At 39.9% G+C, this 12,542-nt stretch overlaps 1 protein-coding gene across 1 annotated transcript in view; it reads left to right on the plus strand.

Moving 5' to 3' along the window:
• Nucleotides 1-2,727: 2,727 nt before the first annotated feature.
• LOC141504755 (L-gulonolactone oxidase) overlaps nt 2,728-12,542 on the plus strand; it is a 59,693-nt gene continuing 49,878 nt past the window's right edge. The window contains exons 1-4 of the mRNA XM_074209996.1: nt 2,728-2,870; nt 6,035-6,136; nt 7,999-8,124; nt 9,896-9,990. Of these exons, the coding sequence (XP_074066097.1) occupies nt 2,868-2,870; nt 6,035-6,136; nt 7,999-8,124; nt 9,896-9,990 (326 nt within the window). The 5' untranslated portion in view covers nt 2,728-2,867. The remainder of the gene's footprint in view (nt 2,871-6,034; nt 6,137-7,998; nt 8,125-9,895; nt 9,991-12,542) is intronic.

The raw sequence follows: 12,542 nt of genomic DNA on the forward strand, positions 1-12,542 counted from the left end.
GTATATTACACAGGGGCAGCTAGGTCGTGCAGTAGATAGAGTACTGGCCCTGGAGTCAGGCAGACCTGAGTTCAAATTTGGCCTCAGACACTTAATAATTACCTATGTGACCTTGGATAAATCACTTAACATCATGGTTAAGCAAAAACCTAAAAAAAAGTATATTGTAAAATATATTTTACATTGCAAATTTTAAGTCTGCCCACATCATCCTCCAACTTAATGAATACCATTGACTCCCTATTACCTCCGGGATCAAATATAAATTCCTTTGTTTGGCATTTAAAATCCTTCAGAACTTTCAGGTCCTTTTCTAGTCTTCTTATTCTTTATACTACTCCATTCAGTCTACATCCAACCATATTGATCTACCTTCATCTTGTCATACACAGTCATAGAGTACTATGCAAAGATTAGCTATCATTATCATTATGATCATGCAGCTTTTCACAAGGAAAGCATTGAATGAATACTACTTGACTGGTTGTCGGAGAACATCATATAGTGGAGAAGTCTTAAATGGTTGTCTCTGGCTCAGAGAATGTATCCAATTTGCCCATGATCCTCCAGCTAGTGTAAATACCAAAGCAGGACTTGATCACACAGTCTGATTCTAAGTCCAGAACTCTATCTTCAGTGCTACGATGGCTCCTGTGAAGGTGATGCCCACTTTACAAGCTGATACCTGTGACTTTCAAAATTTTAATTACCAGCTCCTCCTCATCCATATATGGTCATTGGTACATACCTAGTCAGTTATCACACTTGTTGTAATTATTATAGTCAGCCTGATTTTTATACATCCAAAACAATTTTTTAGGATTTGTTTGATTAGTGCTTCAGAGTCTCTGACCAGCATGCCTGTTGACAGTTTTATAATTACACTGATAATTATTTTTTAAAAATGTAAAAGGTAAAGGGTAAAAGGACTGGGCTTCCCTTATCTCCCCACTCATAAGCAGGAGATATCCTTAAATGTCTTTCCTCCTAAACAGGAAGAGCTAGACTCTGCAGGCTATTATATTCCAGTTAGTGATAATAAGATCAATGTATTCACAGGAAGGGACTATGACTTTACCAAGAACAGTGCCTTTGGATGGGGAGAGAGCAGATTGAAAATGGAGCCTTAGATTCACATCATCTTGGAGTCCTGGATCAGGATAAGTGAGATTGAATGGTAGGAAGACAAATCTCAATCACCAATGAGGGAGTAGAACCTACACTTTGGCAGGATGGGCTTTAGGGCCTAGACTTGTGTTTTAGGACCCTAGACACAGACTTCAATCCTTCAGGAGTTTTGGAGATCAGACATCCCATAGCTCGACTCTGAAACATGTTTGTGCTATGGAGGGGAAGCACCATTCCAGGAGACACAAAAAAGGGCTTGGATTCTTATACTGGATTTGGGATTAAATCCCAAATCCTTCCTTAGAAATTTGCTGTGGGTCCCTGGACAAACCACTTGACTTCAGTTTCCTCATCCGTCATATGGAGATAATAATAGTAACCACCTCACAGGATTGTTGTAAGTATTAAAAGAGGTAGCACTGAAGGGCTTTTGTTGAGTTATTTCAGATGTGTTTGACTCTATAACCGCATTTGGGTTATAGAGATATTGGAGTGCTTTGCCATTTCTTTCTCCAGCTCATTCTACAACTGAGAAAACTGAGGCAAACAGGGTGAAATGACTTGCTTAAGTCACACAGCAATAATTTGATTTGGTGAGATTTGAACTCAGGTATTCCTGACTCTAGGCATAGCTCTATCCACTGTACCACCTAGTTTTCCTGGTAAATAAATGCTAGCTATTATTATTATTATTATTATTAGTCCTGAATTCACCCCTACTTGACTCTGACACCTCAGACAAGTTATTTTCTCATTTATCAAATGAGTCTGTTCCCCTACACTGAAGAATGTTTTAAAATGCATAAAACAAAATATATAGGACTACCATTTACTTTTATCTGATAAAAAAAAATCAACCCAGTTACAAGTATATACTTAGGGCTTTATATAGTGTGATCTTAGATAAGTCACCTTCCTGTACCTCAGTCTCCTCATATGTAAAATAAGTCTCTGAGATGTCATCCCACCCTGGTGTAGGATCAAATGATTCCAATGATGGAATTGAGCCAAATGATCCCCAAAATCCCATCTAGCCCTAAATCTATATCAATGTCAGGGGAAAGAATAGAGGGTTCTATTACTGCTTTCTTTTTTCTCCCTCTCTTTCTCTTCCCTTCTCCTCTTCTTCCTTTCCCCCTTTTTCTCTCTTTCCCCCTTCTCTCACATACTTACAACTGCCCACACATTTAGCTCTACTGATCAGTTTACTCACATACCAAAGCCAATCACAACAAACTTTTTAATTGTTTTCCCCCTAAGGGTCTTGGTCACAAGTCTAGGAAGTCCGGGGCATTCTTGCTCACCAAATCTCATTAATTAACCTGGGCAAGATATACATTTAGCAGAACTCTCCTCCTTGCTTCTCTTGCCTCTCTACCTTCTGGTCTCCTCTTCCTTCCTTTGGGAGAAAATGATGTGATCTGAAGGATTCTACAAACTCTAAATTTCGTGATTTTGAGATTTATGCTACAATTCTCTCCCCCACAATCCCTAGTGTCCTAGGGATATAGTTCAGACTGCATCCCATAATCTCATCTCCCTTGATGGACAAAGGGTCAGTTACATATTATCTAACCCCAAACTCCTAAGGGGTGACTCAGCAGCTGAGGTGGAACTGTTAAAACCAGGAGAGGGCTCCTTGCTTCTCTTCTTTGGAAAATCATCCTTCCTTCAAAGACTGCCCAGAACTTTCTCATTTCCACAAGGAGATAAAAACGAACCAGGAGCAACTGGATACAATGGTAGGAAATTTCCTATGATGGAACTGGCATAGGTCAGTTCCAAAACTGTGACTTTATTCTATGACCCTCTAGAGATTCAGATGGGTCAGAGGGACTAGGTACTAGGGGCATGAGCAAAGAATCCATTTAAAGATCTGAGAACTTGTTGCTTCTGTATGGACTGGAATTTTTAGGCTCTAAATTTAGAACACAAGGATGCAATGCCTTAAAGGGGCATTGTGATTTCTGTTATCACATTAAACTCCAATAGTAAAATAATGGTTCTATGACTTCTCTGGTATGGGGGGACTGCCTGATCAACAAATTTCCTCTACAAATGCAAGTCAGCCTCTTCTCAACTACTTTGAGAGTTGCCTAGAGCATCAGAGTCAAATTCCAATCGAAATTTTAGTCTTTTAACTAAGGATCCCAGCTGACTGCATATTGTCCTAGAAAACTGAATATTAACATGATCTATTTTCTATTGAAGTTTTATTTATTTTTGTCAAATATTTCCTAGGGCTGTGCATTTGACAGTAAGGAGTTAGTGACTTGCCCAGGGTCACACAGCCTCTATGCTTCAGGGTTTGGACTTGAACCCAGGTCTTTCTGGCCCTGAAGCCAGCTCTCTCTTCTCAGCTCTATGTTTCTTAATAATCATGACTAAATCGTGCTTTAAATTTGCAAAGTATTTGGTATATTCTATCACATTTGATACAGGATTCAATCTCATTTGATCCAGGTAGCAGGACAATATAAAGGGATGAGCACTGACTCTGGAATCAGATTTCTCCTGTTTGTTTCTAGTCTTTTTCTTACTGATCCTACTTGAGATTTTCTTGGCAGAGATAGTGGAACTGTTTGCCATATCCTTCTTTAACTTATTTTACGGATGAGGAAACTGAGGCAAAAAAGGTTAAGAGCCTTGCCCAGGGTCACACAGCAAATAAGTGTCTGAGGTCAGTCTTGAATTCATGACTCCAAGACTGATACTCTATTCATTGCACCACTTAGCTGCTCTGGAATCCAGAGGGTCTAGATTCAAATCCTGCTTCTCACCCTAACGACCTATAATCTTACCAAATCCTTTATAATCTTCCTAAATCCATGCTTTTCTTTCCCCAACAACTTTTTGTCAACTAGGGCAGCTAGGTTGCATAATGGATAGAGCACTGACCTTTGAGTCACAAGGACCTGACTTCAAATCCAACTTCAGACACTTGACACTTACTACCTGTGTAATCCTGAGCAAGCCACTTAATGTTGGGAGCCAGGGTCTCTAAGCTGCTTGACACAGTCACGGCAAGAAGACTCAAGGCAGCCACACCACCTGATGGGACAACATTTTCTTCTTCAATATGTATAGGGATTCCATGTATACCAATATTTGTAGGATTAATATTGATAACAAAACTTACTCATCCTAATAGTGGAATGACTATAAAGGAAGGATTCCAGAGAAATTCCTTGAATAAAACAGATTGTAAACTCTGTCCAAATTTAACAGGACTGCTGCCCCCTGAGGCATACAAAAGGTTCCAACATTATGAAATCTTTGGAAAATACAAGCACTGGGAATTCCAGGGAGATGTCAGAATATATACAGGGAAAACAGATACAAAACGGGTTAGATAGAATTCCTGGGAAATCAACAGCTTTGCCCCCCTTATCATACACAGGAATATATGATAAAGATGGTGAAAGAATAGTTAGTATAGGTGACCGATATGTGAACTTTAACAGCCTTGGTTTATTGGGAAAGAATAAAAAAGTCACAGAAACTGTGGTTTCAATCAACAAGGGCTGAAAGGAAATTGGTTATTGAAGGAGTCAACAGATGGGTGGACAAACATAACTACCTACTATAGGTTGTCAAGGGAGTGTACAGAAAAACATTACATACACAGAAACTTAAAAAACATTCCATTAAATGAATTGCTTAATTAATAACTTTAAATGAATTAATAATTTTACAATACAGCAACAAACTAGGTAACAGACAGGTTACACGGTCTGAGCAGGGATAAAAAAATTAATTAACTACATGATTGATAATGAAACTTGTAACCACATGAAATATATGATTGATAATGAAAATTGTAAACTTTCATGACCAAGGAAATGATCTTAGCTTGCTTGCTTGATGCTTATATGATTCTGAGACTATAGAAATAAATCTGAGCAGCAGACAGTCAGTCAACGTGCTTCTGCCTTCAAACCCTTGCATTGACTCAATCTCTTTTGCTGACTCTATCCCTCCTGTCAGGTTCCAAGGACCCTGTGGAGGCTGGACCCCCACAACTTAACCCTGATTGCCTCAAATCCAGGTCCATCCCCAGTCATCCTGATCCAAATATGGCCACCGGATCCAGATGGCTCTGGAGGAGAAAGTGAGGCTGGTGGCTTAGCACAGCACCCCCTCACTCAAATTTAATTCATGATCTTATCATGGCATCCCCTCCCTGAAGTCATGGTTTTAGAGAATGAAAGAAAAAATCATTTGCCAACTACAACTTAAATGTGTCTCATTCTTACCTTCTCACACATGAACTCTGTCAGAATATACTTTTCCCCCTTCCTCATAATGGCAAACCCACAGACACCCCTATAGCCAGTTCTAAATTCTCCCTAAACTGTCTTCAGACAGAGCTGAGTGAAGGGAGTCATTTTTTCAAGAAAATTCTAACCTGACTTGGAAAGAGCTTTATATCTGACTTCCAAAAGATAGTCCTTATGAAAGTTTGTTCTCTTTCTTCTCTTTCAGTTCGTTGCTAACTTGGGTAAGATGTCTCTTCTGCCTCTGTTTTTCATGGTACAGTGGAGAGAGAGAGAGAGAGAGAGAGAGAGAGAGAGAGAGAGAGAGAGAGCTAGATTCAGTCAGAAATTTGGAGTCAAATCATGCCTGTTACTACTTTAGACCATTGGTCCTCATTTTCTTCACATATTGAATGAAAAGGTTGGACTAAACAGGATCCAATGTGCTTCCAGCCCTAAATTTATAATCCTACACAGTATAAAAATGGAAATGACCTTCCTATACCCTTGTCCATCCATCAGAGCAGGGTTGAAAAGTAGAGAGAAGTGGGGGAAAACAGGCAAAATGATGGATTGGGATCAGTTCTCAAAAGTAAAGATGATTATTTGGAGAGTCAGTGGTGTTTCTTCTCATTTTATTCACAACTCAGGTGCATGGTCACAAGGGTTTCAAGTTCCAGAACTGGGCAAAGACCTATGGTTGCTCCCCGGAGATGTACTTTCAACCCACATCTGTGGAAGAGGTCAGACAGGTGAGTGGCACTGCCAAAAATGAAAGACTTACCTCAACCGTCCAACATGGACCACTCATACTTAGTCTGACTCCAGATTTTTTAAAGAAAAATAGCATGGTACCATGGAAGGTGTGCTGGCTTTGGGTCCAATTCTGCCTCCAACACTTTTTTTTTTACCAATATCACCTTGTACAAGTCAGTTATTCTGCCTGAGACTTAATTTTATCTTCTGTAAAATGAGGGAATTGGAATAAAATGCCTCTGATGTCCTTTTCAAACTGAGTTCTATGAGAGTATGAGCCATAGCAATTTCACCTTCAAAAGGAGATTTCCTTTCCTGGACCCAGAAAAAGTCTCAAATTTCCATGGCAAGTCATTGGTGGAAGAGAGCTAGATTAATTCACCCTTTGAGCCATGATGACTATACATTTCTTCTTGCCTAGATATGTAAAGATTGAGAATTTCCTTTGTGGGGACTCCATAACTCAAGACTGTAGCTGATCCTTTGTGTCTAAGTATGATCAGTTCTGCTCAAAGCTTGTTTTGAAAGCATGAATCTGTCCATTTCAATTGATATTTTAGAGAACAATTTGAGCATAATATAATTTGCTTGTGCTCAATTTCTTCCTTGAAAAATGTTAAGAATGCAAAAAACTACTCACCTGAACTGAACCTTGTGGGAGTATTCCAAAGTCATACATCTTAAACATCTACCAACTACCTCATTTTCCTACAAGGATATGTCTTCCTATCTTTTGCCTTTGTGGACTTAACTATATATTAAAAAATTCATGTAACATCCTAAGCCTAACATGTTCTGGTGCCATATTATTGTATAGTTATCTTTTGGTACAAATGGAGGCATGGGCAGAGAAGGATTTGTCCTCACCCATGTAATCCATTCCCCAGCCTTACCCCAGTACCAGAATTGCCCAGACAGAGCAGCAACCTGCCATTGTTTATTATTGTCACATTTATGTATTTCTTAATCATTTAACACATGTAAAACTATTTCCATTTTTATTATTTCCCCATCTTTTTTTGGTGAGTTTCCAAGTGTTTGTACATTAACTTAATTTTTCTCATAAGTTTTTTAGTTTTTTAAGGGCTCAACTTTGCATAGACCCATGATTTGCATATGTCAAATTATAGCACAACTGACAATAGTAAAGGTCAAGGTTTGCCTTTCTTAATCACAAAACTGACAGTGTCAAAGGAAGCATTGGAATAGCAAACCCAGGACTCTACTCATTAAGTCACCCTTTTTATTTCTTTTCAGCCCCACTCTATCTTCCCTACACCCCCCAGGCATTTCCCCACTTCTTTATTTCCTCTTTCTGAATTTAGCCCTCTTTTGACTTTTCTTGCTCTTCTCTTCCATCATACCCTTCCAGAAGAAAGCTTACAACTAGCATGATGGTTTCTTGGCTTTTTATCATGGTTTCTTCATAATAGAGGTGGGGAACTGTGAATATGGGATGCTGTACTGGATGGTATAGTATTCTGTGTTGGTTAGTTTTGTTGAATTGCCTCTTTATCTTTCTTTTCTTAATTCCTTATTATAAGGAATGACTCTATGGGTTGGGGAGGGTGAGTGAAAGTTGCATAAAAGAGTTAGATAACATTATAAAAAAAACTCTTGGTTATTGGGAATGGACTGGATTCACTTTTCACATGTTGGTTTGCAACCCTGGTTTTCTGAATGTTATGAAATGGAGAAAAAGAGATATTGATAAAGGAGGGAAATAAGGAAGGAAGGAAGGAAGGAAGGAAGGAAGGAAGGAAGGAAGGAAGGAAGGAAGGAAGGGAGGGAGGAAGGAAGGGACGGAGGGAGGGAGGGAGGGATAAGGGAAGGTCCTATGGTCTTGATGTCTCTACAGGTGTTGGACCTAGCCAGGCAGCAAAATAAACATGTGAAGGCAGTTGGGGGAGGCCATTCACCCTCAGATATCGCCTGCACTGATGGCTTCATGATCCATTTGGGAAAGATGAACCGAATCCTCAAGGTAACGCCATAAACCATTAGATTTCTAAACTTCTGAGTCCTCCAGCATGTGACACGCCCTGTTTTTCATTTCAAGGACTTAATGTTAAGATCAAACACCTTAGGGAGGAGGAAGAGGTGGGAAATCACTCCTGATGCCCCATCACTGCAAAGATTTCTTTACACTCTTTAAGTTTAAGATTCTTCTCATGTTCTTTGATGAAAAAAAGAGCTCAATTCAGGAATAGAGTCTTAGAATGTTCGATGGAGCTGGAAGGGATTCTATCTTGGAGGTCACCTAGTCCAACTCTCTCATTTTACAGATGTGGCCACTGAGTCCCAGGGAAGCCACTGAGCTGGTTAATAGCAGCTCTATTCCTAATTAACTATAGTCAACTTTTATTAAGCACTTACTATGTGCCAAGTCCTAAGGATACATAGAAAGGCAAAAGAGGGTTCCTGCCCTCAAGAAACTTACAGTCTAACAGGGGAAACAACTGAGAAATACGCTATTTACAAAGTAAATTGGACATAATCAACAGAAGGAAGATTCTAGCATTGAGGAGGATAGGGTAGGACCCTGTCTTCTTGCAGAAGGTAAGATTTTAAATAAGATTTGGAAAAAGCTAGGGAAGCCAGGAAGTAGAGATGAATGGGAAGAGAGTTCCAGGGAGAGGGAACAACCAACAAAAAATGTTCAGAGTCAGGAGAGAGTGTTGCATTCGAGGAACAGCCAGGAGGTCAGTGTTACTAGTTTGATGAGGTGAGAATAAGATGTAGGATGACTGAAAAGTTAGGTCCTTGAGCAAGTCGGTTCCCTTCTTTGAGCCTTGTTTTCCTTATCTGTAAAATGAGAAGGTTCTGAAGATGACCTTGAAGGTCCTATTCTCATCTAAATCCATTTGTTTCCATCCTGGCTCATTGATGTTAGCCTCTTCCTGAAAATTCCATCAAGAAATCAGCTATAGTAGTAATCAAGAGTGACTAAATTAGCAAAATTATGCTAATTGATTTCCCTAAAGAATTTATTGGAGTATCCAGCCACCCTTTTTTTTCCTGTCCAGCTTTTCTCCTGCTGCTTTCATTAATTAAAGAATGCAGTCTAATTTGTGAAGGCAAAGGGAGTTCAGAGTTCTAGTGAGACTGAGGAACCTTTGCAGCTGTTACAGTCCCACTGGGTCACTGACCTGACAACTGCCCAAAGAAACCTGGACATGCAGGATAATGGGTAGCACTACCTGGACTTGTCTGAGTAATGAACCCTGCTTGGATTAAGTCAGAATACCCATAGTCTAACCCTACTCCGAACATTAATTATGGACATGCTGCTTATTTCTTCTGCCTCCTGTTCCCAAATCAAATACTCTCCTGGGTCACTTCTTTCTCTGTAGTCCTCTTCTAAACCACTCCAGTTAGTAACATTTAATCCTTAGATTACCAGGGTTCAGTTAGATTGGGGGCATTCCTACCACAAATGCAATCTGCATCAGAGAAGTAGCATAAGGTCATAGAGGCAGAGTTGGAAGGGACCTTGGAGATGATCAAAATGAGTCTCCAGTCCTCTTATTTCATAGAGGAAACTAAGGCATTTACAGGTTAAATAACTTAACCAGAGTCACAAAACTAGTAAGAATGAAACTGGATTTGAATTCAGGTCTTCATGACTCCAAATCCAATACTGTGACATCTAATTTCCTTTACTTTCTAAGTGAGAGGATGGCTGAGGTACATGACTGGTAACAGCTTCTCTGGAGAGTAGAGTGGCTCTCCAGCTCAGATGTGTTCCCTTGCAGGTAGATAAAGAAAAACGTCAAGTCACAGTGGAAGCTGGCATCTTCCTGATGGACTTGAATGTGGAACTGAGCAAGCATGGCCTGGCACTCCCCAAGTAAGTAACACTTTCTTATCTTGACTGTTTTTCTGGTTCTCTCTTAGCTCCAGGTCATAGCATCATAGATTTTTAGAGTTGGAAGGAACCTCAGAGGTCAGCAACTCTAATCCTTTCATTTTACAGATGAGGGAGCTGAGGCTCAAAGGGGTTCTATGACTTAAGGGCAGGACCTGTTTGTCTTTCATATTTGTTTGATAGGATCTGGGAGACTCTCATTTGATTGCCCAAGATCACATAGAGAGATGAGTGGCACAACTGGGATTAGAACCCAACTGAGATTAGAACCCAAATTCCCTGATTAGTGCATTTAGGTGGCACAGTGAATAGAATGCCAGGCTTGAAATCAGGAAGATACCTCTTCCTGAGTTCAAAAATCTGACCTCAGATACTCACTAGCTGTGTGACCCTGGTCAAGTCATTTAAGCATGTTTGCCTCAGTTTCTTCATGTGTAAAATGGGTTGGAGAATGACAAATCATATTTCTGCCAAGAAAATCCCAAATGAATCAGAAACCTCTTAACTCTAAAATCCATTTTAACTACCATGCTGTCCAATTGGATACTTGGATTTCTGAAAAGTGCAAAGGAGACCTTCTACTAGAGTTACCCTCCTCATGCTGGGAGGGTTAACCTTGGATCCTCAAAGGTTATACCAACAGAGCATAAGCTGTAATGAGTCCTACCAGCTTGTTAAGAGCTTTAATTTGGACCTCAGAACTGTCAAGTTTTGTGTTCTAAGGACTGATCTTGATAAAATTGGAAAACACATCATCAAAAGATTAGTGATGACACTTTGGTCATAATAGCCCATGAAGACTATCAAGTAAGGCATGGAAGGAGGATTTGTATTTCAGCATCTTTTAGGAGAGGGGATAGCAAGAACTCATCTGTACATGGGACTTAAAGAGTCATAAAAAATTCTCTCAATGGTCCTATTCGGAAGGATGAAGTGGATGTATTTGCATCTCCACTTTACAGATGAGGAAACTGAGGTTCAGGAAGGTTTGTAGCATCATAAGATCATAGATTTAGAACTGGAAAGCAACTTAGAGGTCAGCTAGTCCAACCTCCTCATTTATGGAGAAGGAACTAAGTCCCTTATCAAGGTCACAAGGTGACTCCAAATCTGGCACAATGGAAAAGAGTCAGAAGACCTGACTTCAAACCATAGCCTTGCTATTTGGATGTCCTTGAACCTCAATTTGTTCACATAAAATGAGAAAGCAAAACTGGATGACTTCAAGACCCTTTTCAGGGGTGTCTAGGTGGCACAATGGATAGAGCACCAGCCCTGGAGTCAGGAGTACCTGAATTCAAATCCAGCCTTAGACATTTAATTACCTAGCTATGTGGCCTTGAGCAAACCACTTAACCCAGTTGCCTTGCAAAAACCTAAAAAAAAACCCTTTTCAGCTAGAGACCCACCACCCTATATGTGACAGAATGAGGATAGAAACCCAGCATTTTCTGACTGCTTTCTTTCCAAGCCACCCTCACCAGCGACATCTCAATTCCTTTGAAATACTGGCATATAAAAAAAACAAGTCACGTGCTCTGCCTGCAAAAGCTGAAAAAAAGATGAAATTTTATACTGTGAAGGCAGAGATGGTATGGTTTTTGTCTTTCCCAAGGTCCTGGAATTTGGATGGGAACCAAAATTAAGCCAAAGGAATGAATCATTACATGGGGTTTTAGGTACCAGATTGAAGAATTATTTTGAGTTCTGTGACACTGAAAATATACTGGATTGGTAGCGAGCTATTCTATCAGTGCCTCAAGGTCAGGACTTTAGGTCTCTGCTCACTGGCTCTCAGTAATCATTAACATCTCAAGAATGTGGCCTCTAAACAGGGGGTTTACTGAGTTCTTCTGATCTTGGTAGGAACATTGCACACCAGAGCCTGTGACCAATGAGGACAGGAAGAAATTTGTTCTTATTAATTATAAGCATTAATTTCTGAAGCTTTAGAATGTCTCTCACTCTGTTCATGATAAGAATGTGGTCATGGTCTCTATCCTAATGGAGTACACAAGTTTTGTTCCAGTTTGGTGGGCTTTCCTTCCCTTTCTTGAGGCAGCTCAATGATGGGTTTGGGGGTTAATGAGATGAGTATCAGCTCTATGTTCTAATTCTACTTCCAACACTCACTAGCTCTGTGACTTTTGGAAGGTCTCTTGCCTCCCTAAGTTTTACTTATCCTAGTCTGCAAAATGGAAATAGCATCCACTTCTGAAGGATATTCAATAATAACCCAAACTAATAGTGTGCTTACTTTGTGCTAGGACTTTTACAAATATTATTTTATTTGACCCCCCACAATCCTGGGAGGTAGGTACAATTATGCTCATTTTACAAATGCATGAGACAAACAGAGATTATGTGTCTTGCCCAGGGTCATGGAGCTAAGTGTATGAAGACAAATTTGAATCTTGCTGACTCCAGGCCCAGGACTCTCTCCACTATTTCACCTAGCTGCCTGAAGGATAGTTGTGAAAACTGAACGAAGTAATGTAGGCAGAGTACATTATAATTTTTAGGGGATAGAATAT

Source organism: Macrotis lagotis, chromosome 1 (assembly GCF_037893015.1).
Source record: "Macrotis lagotis isolate mMagLag1 chromosome 1, bilby.v1.9.chrom.fasta, whole genome shotgun sequence".
Classification (NCBI taxonomy): domain Eukaryota; kingdom Metazoa; phylum Chordata; class Mammalia; order Peramelemorphia; family Peramelidae; genus Macrotis; species Macrotis lagotis.